The 10147-nt window shown below is 38.9% G+C and overlaps 1 protein-coding gene across 1 annotated transcript; it reads left to right on the forward strand.

Annotated features, from left to right (window-relative positions):
* The first annotated feature begins 2395 nt into the window (after positions 1 to 2395).
* On the forward strand, positions 2396 to 3474 carry Apcs (amyloid P component, serum). Its single transcript, XM_003466552.3, has 2 exons — positions 2396 to 2606; positions 2716 to 3474. Exons 1-2 carry the CDS (start codon positions 2543 to 2545, stop codon positions 3321 to 3323), a joined length of 672 nt encoding a protein of 223 aa, XP_003466600.1. The 5' UTR covers positions 2396 to 2542; the 3' UTR covers positions 3324 to 3474.
* Positions 3475 to 10147: the final 6673 nt, after the last annotated feature.

Below are 10147 nucleotides of genomic sequence, written 5' to 3' on the forward strand. Positions count from 1 at the left end.
TGACCTTAAACTCACCATGCAGCCTTGGCTGGCCTTGAATTCATGGCAATCCTCCTACCTCAGCCTCCCAAGTGCTGAGGTTACAGGCATGCATCACCATGCCCAGTTGTAGTAAATAATTTTTAATGTAAACATTCACCATGTTTTTCAGTCAATTCTCATAGATCTTATTTAAAAATATTCTTTTCTGTATTGATCCTAAAATTGTTTCTTGTCTACAGAATGGTAATTTATTAATTTATGATGAAATCTAGAAGCAGTTGTTCTCTGAATTTTAACCATCTTCAGTCTAAGGAGAAAAAAAGAAATAAATATGCAAAAATCCTTAAAATGAAGCAGATTATGGTAATATCCATAAAAGGCTTTAAAAAGATAATACTACTAATAATATCCAGCCAGTGTTCTGCGTACTTTATGCATATTATACTTTACCGTTTATCATCCCTCAAACACTATGCAGTAGATAGTTTTATCTTTGTTGTACAAAGGGAATCTAAAGTCCTGAGAGCTATAGTGTCATGCACAATAGTCAACCACTGACAAATGACAACACTGGGAATCTATTCCCAAGTCTTTGATTAAGACTTTATGAGGAATTTAAAATAGGTTAAAACAATGTTTCTAGTGGGGATACCATAAAAATCTTCATGCCAGGCATAGTGATACATGCTTATAATCCCAGCACTTGGGAGGCTAAGGCAGGAGGATTGCTACAAATTCAAGGCCAACCCAGGCTACGTAGTGAGTTCAAGGCCTGAACTGCATAGCAATACCCTATGTCAAAAAAATAAAATAAAAAATAAAGAAAAGTCTTCACAAGGTAGATCACTTTCAAGATTAATTTTAAAGATTGGTTAGGATTTTAAGAAACAGAAAGATAAGAGAGAATTTCAACACAATATAAATAATAACTAGAAGTATCAAAATCAGGAAAGTCAGACATCAATGAAGAACAATTAGAGGTATTCAACTAGAGAATAGGATTTGATTAAGAAATTACAGCCAGGTTGGAGCAAAACTGCAAACAACACTGGCTTCCAAGCAGAATGATCTGTATTTAATTCAGAATGTGACAGGTTGTATAATTATAATTCCAACACTCTTCCCTGTTGGACAACAAGTCAAATAATGCTTCACATCCTGGATTCAGCTCAGAGAGAAAAAAAATTAAGAATGGAACCTACCCAGAGATGAAAATATGAAGGATAATTTGAACAGTAATGAATTATTAGCGTCAATTACCATATCGGTGCAAAAAGCCGATCAGAAGGCCTGGAGTAGGCTGAGAAAAGAGAGAATGAATAAGAAAGTAAACACAAAGATGACAATGAAGATTCCATAGAATTATGAGTGAAAGAGAAGGAAGATAACATAAATGAAAAAGGAGACAGCAGTTTGAGATCTGAGAGGCAGAATGGGCTTGAGTGATGATTGATAAAATGACAATAGAGAGAACTGAAATGAAAGTCCCTGAAGTCCCGTGAGGGTCAGTCACCACTGAGTCCCCGGCCCCTAGAGTGCCTGCAAATTAGTAAGCAAATGTGACTGTAATGCATTAGTGGAGTCACCGGCAAAGACTGACTAAATGCCTCAATGCCCGAAAGAAAGGCTCAAAGAAGAGATGAAAACTGGGTGAAATGCCAACGCCTCTGCAAGGTAGTGAACATGTCACCAGAAAAAGTCACAATGAGAAGTGGAAAACCTAGGATGAGACAGCATCATGATATTCAAAAGAAAACTAGAGCTGAGTTAACAGTAGCAAAAAAATAAAATTGAGGGCAAGGGATTTAGCTCAGCGGCATAAGCGCCTGCCTAGCAAGTACAAGGTCATGAGTTTGATCCCCAATACTAAAAAAAAAAAAAAAAAAGATTCATACCAAAAAATAAAATTAAATTTAAAAAGCCTCAGTGAGGTCAAAGTTTGTACAGTAACTGTCTCTTTCCCTTAGGCAATGTTCTTGATTAATCAAACATAGGAATTTTCAAGGTAAATGGCAGAAAACAGAATCCCTTAATATTCTGCTAAGAGAACACTACTTCATATAACTAGACAAAGTCTCATTTCTACAACACATGAGAGAACTGGTCTAGGAAGACTCTCCACGTAACCCGGGAGCTCCTGGAAGAACACAGGGCCACAAGATGAAGAAACCTCTGGCGAATGAAGTGAGATCCCCCTTGTGACCAGTTCAACTCCTCAGCCCATCCACAGGGCTGCAACTCTGCAGCCACCCTCTTCCCAGCAACAAAGCTGGGTCACAGACATGACCATCACTTATATCTAATAATTAACTGCAATTGATTTCCCAGCCCAAGACTTCATTATTCTTTCTTCATCAGCAGCTCTGATTACTGGCATCAGGAGGGAGAGTCTAGAAAATCATTCACACATTACTGGTGCTTTCCATTCCCATCCTCAACCCAGGGGCAAATACCACCTGGGATCTTAGACTATGAACCTCAGAGCTGAGTGAACAGCCACTGTGCTGCCTCCTACATTGTGCTGTCACTGCTGCTGCTGTCACGGCCCCAGCCCAAGAACATGGACAAGATGCTTTTTTGGGTCTCTGTCTTTACCATCTTCCTGGATGTCTTTGCTCAGACAGGTAGGAAGCTCAGAGATAACCAAGGGGCCTGAAATGAGAAAAGAGGTTAAACCTGGATGCTGTTTCTCTAAGGTAAAAGTCATTGCATGTCTTATGTTACCCCCCACAGACCTCGACAAGAAGGTATTTGTGTTCCCTAGAGAATCTTCCAGTGATCACGTGAATCTGATAACAAAATTGGAGACACCTCTGCAGGAATTTACCGTGTGTTTGCGAGCTTATAGTGATCTTTCTCGACATTACAGCCTCTTCTCCTACAACACCCCAGGCAAGGATAATGAGCTACTCATTTATAAAGAAAAGCTTGGAGAATACAGTCTGTACATTGGAGGGACCAAAGTCACAGCCAGGGTTCCCGAAGAGATTCTAGCTCCAGTGCATATCTGTACCAGCTGGGAGTCCTCCTCTGGCATTGCTGAGTTTTGGATCAATGGGAAGCCTTTGGTGAAAAAAGGTCTGAAGAGGGGGTACTCTGTGGCAGCTCACCCCAAGATTATCTTGGGGCAGGAGCAGGATTCCTATGGAGGAAAGTTTGATCGAGGTCAGTCATTTTTAGGAGAGATTGGGGACGTGTACATGTGGGACTCTGTACTGTCTCCAGATGACGTCCAGGCTGTGTATTATGGGTCCTATGTCAATGGTAGTATCCTGAACTGGCAGGCTCTGAACTATGAGTTGAATGACTATGTCATCATCAAACCTCGAGTGTGGGACTGAGGTCTAACACTGACCGAAGCTATTGAAAATGAAATGACCAACACCTGAGAGATCTTCTCAAAGCCTCTGGATACCAGAGCCTTTACCTGTAGTGCTTTTTTGAATTTCCCATCTATATTTCTGCCTAATAAAATGGTTGTGTTATGCCATCTGCACTTGTCAGAGTCCCAAACACTCTCTATTAGATCTGCTTTTTTTTGGTAATTGGTGTGTCATTGTCCACAAAAGTCAGATTATAAAATGCAGAGAAGGGAAGCTTTAAGTAACAGAAAGATATCACAAAGCCACAGCATTTAATGAGTGGGGCAGCACTTATAAGCCACTAATATCCATTTTAATAACAACTCAAAGTCTGTGTAGAATTGCAACACAAATTTTTCTATTTGTTTTTCCAACTACAAATCAATCAAAAAGAAGTCTGAGGTTGCTCTAGGGAAACAGCTATAATGAGATAAGTAAGCAATAGTTGAGAACTTGACAGTAAGTAATGAGATGGGGGAAAAACTAGAAGAATAGGAATGAAAAGTAAAAATGTATAAGAAAATGAAGCCATTTTGTGTGAAGAAAAGTATGATTTTATGGCCCCAAATCCCAAAAATACTGTGAAAGTCTTGGTTTTCATAATGCTGCCCCGATGTCACCAAGAACATGTTATAATCTGAATACTGCTCACATTAATCCCCTGTTTAAAATCCACTTATGGGTCCTTTCTTCTCACAGTATATAATTTAAACTTCCTCCTGCAAGTCTGCCCTCTGTAACCTAATTCACTTACCTCTCCTTTGCATTTCATATGCATCTCAGTACACCAAGTGACTTGCTAATTTTAACACTGCAAAATACTTGCAGAACGTATTAGTCATAGTGGTTTTTATAGTGCCTAGCATATTCTCAAAATGCAGATGCTATGGTTTAGATCTGGAATGTCCCCCAAAAGATTCACGTGGTTAGAGTTGGACCTTTGGAAGGTGATTGTGTCATGGGGCATTTTACCTGGCTTGCTGTTAAGAGATTGGATCAGATCAGAAGAAGTGAGTTATAGGGACATGACCTGGAAAGTTTTCTCTCCCTCCTTGGCTCCTCCTTTCTCTCTCTGCTTTCTGGCTGCAATGATGTGAGTAGCTTTCTTCCACCAAACTCTTCCACCATGCACTTCCTGTCTTGGATATAGCAGATCATGGAGTGGAAACACGAGCCAAAATAAACCTCTCTTCCTTTAAGTTCTAGGTGTTGGGCAAGAAAGTGACAAACAGACAGCTATTTTGAAGAGAATGAAAGACATTATGGCAGCCATTGTTGATTTCCCTATTGTCTAGTTTTGAAGGACTATAATGCCTTTATGACTCTGTTCTGACCAGTAAAATACTATTTTGTTTTGTATGAATTCATTGTGTGTGAAGATATGGACAACTATTTAGAAGAAAACAAGAGACAATATGATAGACAGTGATGATCTGTTTTCTTCCAATTGGCTTTGTTGTTTTGTTGTGTTTAGCTTTACCCTCTTTAAAATAAAATTTAAAAAAAGGAAAGAAAAAATGATAACAGGAATTGCCTCCCCTGAGACCTCAGAGGGAATTTTGGGTGCAAATGGACAAAAAGGCAGGTTTTGCCCCCAAATAACAGAGCAAGAATACAAGAGAAATTTTAAAAGATAGCAACCAACACAGCATCAGAATGGCAATAAAAATGATTACTTCAAAGTTCTGATGCCAGATTCAACTAAAAGGCAGCCAAAAGATCAAGAAATGAGAGAATATGGAAATAGATCAAGACAGGAAGGTGCAGCCGGGCATGGTGCCTGAAATTCCAGCACTCAGGAGGCTGGGGCCGGAGGATCACTGCAAGTTTGAGACCAGCCTGAGCTACAAAGTGAGCTCAAGGCCAGCCTGAACTGAATAGTCAGATTCTGTCTCAAAAAGACAAACGAACAGACAAAGACAGAAAAGAGCACGAAGTACCTAGGAAGTTTTGCAACTAAGCATCAATCTAATTAGATAGGGGTTCTAGCAATAGGAAAGTTATTTGTTTCCAGTTTCTACCACATGAGTTCAGGTAAGTTTTACAATCTCTTAATATAAAGCATCTTTCCATAAACTTGCAGTGTGAATGCTAGAAAGATCTGTCTATTCTCATATAACAAATGCTTCCCCCAAGAACATGTGAATATACTGTTTGCCTTAACATTGTGTAAGCATTCAACGATAGGACATTTTAGTTTAACAATCCCTCTGCCAACAGACCTAAGCAAATTCCAGAAATGAAGTCAGTGCAATCAAATAGTAGAACCCATTTGTTCAATTAATTATTGAACCACTATTCCATTCCAGGCACTATGCCAGCTGCTGAAAATGTTATACGTGGTGAAATAATCACATTGCTTGCGTTTGTGGAGTTTATATTCTAATAAGTCCATGTCATCTGAATACGGGTGTCTCCCAACAATAATTATTCTTTCTGCAATACATTCCTTAGAATTTTACATTTTTTTTATCTCAGGTTGATAACCTAGTATCCCTCTCCCAATTCCATCTAAGTTACAGGTATCATTTATGTTTGATAATCATTTGCAACTTTTTATATGTCACTTAGGATCTGCTCTTCAATTCTCTGCCCTTAAGACTTTTTTTCACATGATCTAAAATAACTATTGGTCAGGTCTAAATTATGAGTTAGAGATATTATTTATCTTTATTGATCATTTGCAACTTTTTGCATATGTCTTCAGGTTTGCTGTCATATCTTGTTTTTTTGCTCTTGGAAATCCTCTGTCTTCCTGTCTTTTTTTTTTTTTCTTCACAGAATGCAAGATCATTGTTTGTTAGATCTTTCTTCTATATGGCCCCACTTCACACAAAAGAAACTATCATACGTCCTTTGTCTCCATGAACTCTAAGAGTTAAGGATTATCTGAAAGCAGAAAATATCTTCTTGCTTCCAGAGTGGCTATAGTTTTCTCAACTTCTCTAGGTCTCCTAATAGCAAGGAACACATTGCACTCTTTCTGAGTGATTCCATGGGAACCCCTTCATTAAACTTGATATGAAGAAGTGAAAGGATTAGCAATCATCTTCTGAAGATAACAAACACATGATCTACTACACCCTCAAGCAACAAATCTTTCCGAACAAGTCTTTGGAAAGATTGTTTCCAGTGTCTGCATTTCGTCTACTCTCACACCTTGCAGTGACCAAGGAACACAAGGTTCTTAAAACTGGTTACTAATCATTTCTTTTGTCAGCTTTTCTTATGAGTAAATGTGTTTTTCATTATCTAATACATGAGTATATGATATCAATGTCTCATTAAAAACTGAAGAAAAGAAAGTTCCTTTTAATCTCAGTTAAAACAGAGATGGAATTTACAGAGACTTGCTTTGGGCATTTTTTCTCAAGTACAGTGTTGACACATGAAGCAAGCAGCAAAAGTCACAGAGGAAGCCACTCAAGTGATTCTGTCTCTAAGGAAAATGGAAGGATTTGGAAGTCACTGTAACCCAGGGAAATGATTGGGTAGTGATACCATAATTACCTTGATAATTGTCCCCCTCCCCACACTCATCACTAAGGCTGAACAAGTAATACAAGATGTGCAATGAAGGGCACAGCAATCATCTCCAATAAGAGAAGCAATTTTGAGCCTCTATTTTGTACAAATAGAACCTGATCCTTATCTGCTGGCTACAAAAAAGCAGGCAAAAATCTTTAGACACATGGCGCCGGGACTGGTTTTACAGAGGAGTCTACCAAGGAGTTTCTTGGATAAGCAGCTCCTGCTGTTAGCCATCTGTAGGTCTGTTTCATGTAGAAAATTTTCTGGGAAGGTCTAAGGCTGAAGTATTGAGCTCTTTTTGACTCAGAATCTGCCTTTGACTTATTCTTGAGTTATGATGAGAATAAAGACACTTTCATGACATCAACACTAGAAGGAACAAATGAGTAGTCATAACTGGAGAGAAATGTGAAGACCCTTTGTATTCATGTGATTTTCCATTGCCTAGGAAAAACAAATGCCTGAGTCCCTTCAAACAAAAGGAAAGGGAAGGGGGTGATATAAGTTACCTTTAAGCTATAATTGTCAGGACTAGAGAGCTGATTAACTTACTCATTTGTCTTCATTTTTATTCCAAAATTTCTATTTAGTGTTTGTCTGGCACTGGCCACTCATCTCAAAAGTTCAGCTGGAAAGATGCCAAGCAGTTCCACCATACAGTTTAAACAGTGCTACATGGTATATGCATAATGTCATATTAAACCACGGGCCCCAAAAGCAAAGTAAATCTAATGTTATTGATACAATATGGTGGGTTTCAGTCATATAGCTGTGTTTAAAGAGAGAGACTAAAGGCAAAGCACTTCACTCAGAGCGCTAGCTGCTGCAACAGTTCCTCAAGGCCATTTTATGGGGCTCTTGTGGGGATTAGATAGGATGATACATGCAAAGACCAGCTCAGTACAAGCTCTAAGACAGTGTAAGTACTCAGTAATTGTCAGCTAAGATGTTAATCAGGATAAGCATGAACATGATTCCCTAAAATTTAAGTAAGTCACCCTTCTTAACTTCTTGCTATGATTCTAAAAATAAAAAGAAATAGCTATGCTCCATGTTCAGTCCTTGTCCCTAAATCTGATTTTTACCTAAACAAATAAGGTAAGCTCTTCCTGTATGCAAAGAAGACCACCATATTTGGCTTTATCCAGGTGCTTTTTCACTGATAATAACCAACCAAGAACAAAACACTAACAAGGATCCAAAAGAATGCAGAATAGTGCCACGGGACTTCAACACATCTTTGACTGAGCTAAGCTTTTTCGTCCCTGAAATAAGAGTTAAGGAACAGGCTATGTAAGATCAAGGCTCACCCCATATTCCTTGGGTGACCAACAAGGTGCACAGTGAGTCTTGAGAAATGAACCCGGGAACCAAGAACTAGATAACAAAAATTTTCTTTTCCAGGTCCCTTTCAAATCACAGAGTTTACGGGGGCAGCACACCTAAAGGCAAAGCTGACAGACCCAGAATGGTTACACTGGCAGCTTGTGCCTGAGCCAGAGTCCAGTGGCACACAAGCGACTTAATAATCTAGTAAGATTGGCCCAGAACTAATAAGACTAGTCCTTGAAAAATATAAAAATACTGTTATTTCTTCTAGCAAAAACGTGACAGTGAGATTCTCTAACACTGCAGTAATCTCTTATAAATGTCATAATTATTTGGTCTATTTTAAAAACAAAACTTCACAGACAGATTTCATGCATTCAAGAAACTAATAGACACTTTTGGGTTTCAAGAGACTTCTGTCCCCCATAAAATCATCAGTCTCTTGTTTATCTAAGTAGTTCATGTATTCAGCAGTCTTTCAAAGTCCACTTCTGCACCCTGCTCTATTTAGCTCTATTTGTTTTATTTTTAATGACAGATAGGAAAGAGGCAAGGAGAATAGTAAAGAGAAAAAGAAAGAAGACAGGAAAGGGAGAGGTGCAGAGAAAAGCAGGTCTTATAATAATAAAGTATATCATTTTTAACTGCAAGATTCCTTTATATATAAAATTTAATTACAGAGCTTACCTTGCATATTTGAAATTTTTAAAAAACACATTCTGCTTCTAGGCACAAATGTTGCTTATAAAGATTGAAATATGTTGCATTGTCCATAGCTCCAATAACAATTTCTTCTCTTTGCAAATGACATTTCCTTTTTACCGTCAAATTGTGTTTCCCCTTCCACCCTATTTTTCTTTCTCCTCTGGTAAGCATATTGGCTTCATGACTAAGAGTTTGATGCATGAGCACATTTCAGTGTTCTTACTCTCCTACAGGGTTTTTATCCTTCTGGATGTATAAATCATTTTGAAAGCTCCTTTCTGTTCTATAGCATGCTTTTGAGATTATCTACTGGTGTGTTCTTTACACAGAAATACCCTAAGGGCTCAGTCACAAAAAGGGCGCTCTCTTGGGTGGTAGAAGGGCTGATGCTGCTTTGCTCAGCTGCACTGCATAAAACAATTGTGCAGTGTTCACTGACACACATACCAAATGCCGAGCACTCCAGTTAAACACCAGTAGAACCAATACACTTCCTGGGTCCCATGGTACTGCTGGCAATGTGTTCTTATTTCTGTAGGGTAACTTGGTGCTCTTGCTACCTGATTTCTTCTAAGATGATCAAGAGCTGTCAGTGTGATTTACTCCCACGGCCTTCACTCCCTATCTTTGTCACCAGAGCCACCTATACTTTCCGGAAAAATAAGATCCTGCATTTGCCACCTGTATTGGTCAGCTTTCCTATTCCTGGAACAAAATATCCAAATCAGCAACTAAAGAAAGAAGAAAAGTTTGCCTTAGCTCACAGTTTTAAAGGTTTCAGTTCATGGTTGGCCGAATTCAAGGCAGAAACATCATGAAAGAAGGATATGGTGGAGGAAAGCTGCTCAACTCAGGGCTTCTAGGGAGTGTGGTGCAAGGGAAGGGCCAGAAAGAGGCCAGGATCAGATACAGGGACAGTGTCCAATATCTACTTCCTCAAACTAGTCCTTATCCCTTTAAGCTATGAATGCATTAATTAAGATTAGCACCCTATGCTAATGATGTTATCACTGCTCCAGAAGTCTCCAGTCAAGCTGGCAAACAAGCTTACTGGTAAACCACCCAATCCATAAACTCCTCAACATTAACAATTTTGTATAGAAAAGTAACATACAAGGTGAACATGTAAAGAATGTGGCCCCTCTCTCCACTATCACCATCACCATGACCCAGGGGAACTGCATCTGAGGCCCAAAGAATGTCCCCTCCCCTCATTACTGCCATGACAGAAGTGAACT

This window comes from Cavia porcellus, unplaced genomic scaffold, assembly GCF_034190915.1.
Source record: "Cavia porcellus strain 051 isolate PalLab524CR breed Dunkin Hartley unplaced genomic scaffold, mCavPor4.1 scaffold_7, whole genome shotgun sequence".
In the NCBI taxonomy this organism is placed as follows: domain Eukaryota; kingdom Metazoa; phylum Chordata; class Mammalia; order Rodentia; family Caviidae; genus Cavia; species Cavia porcellus.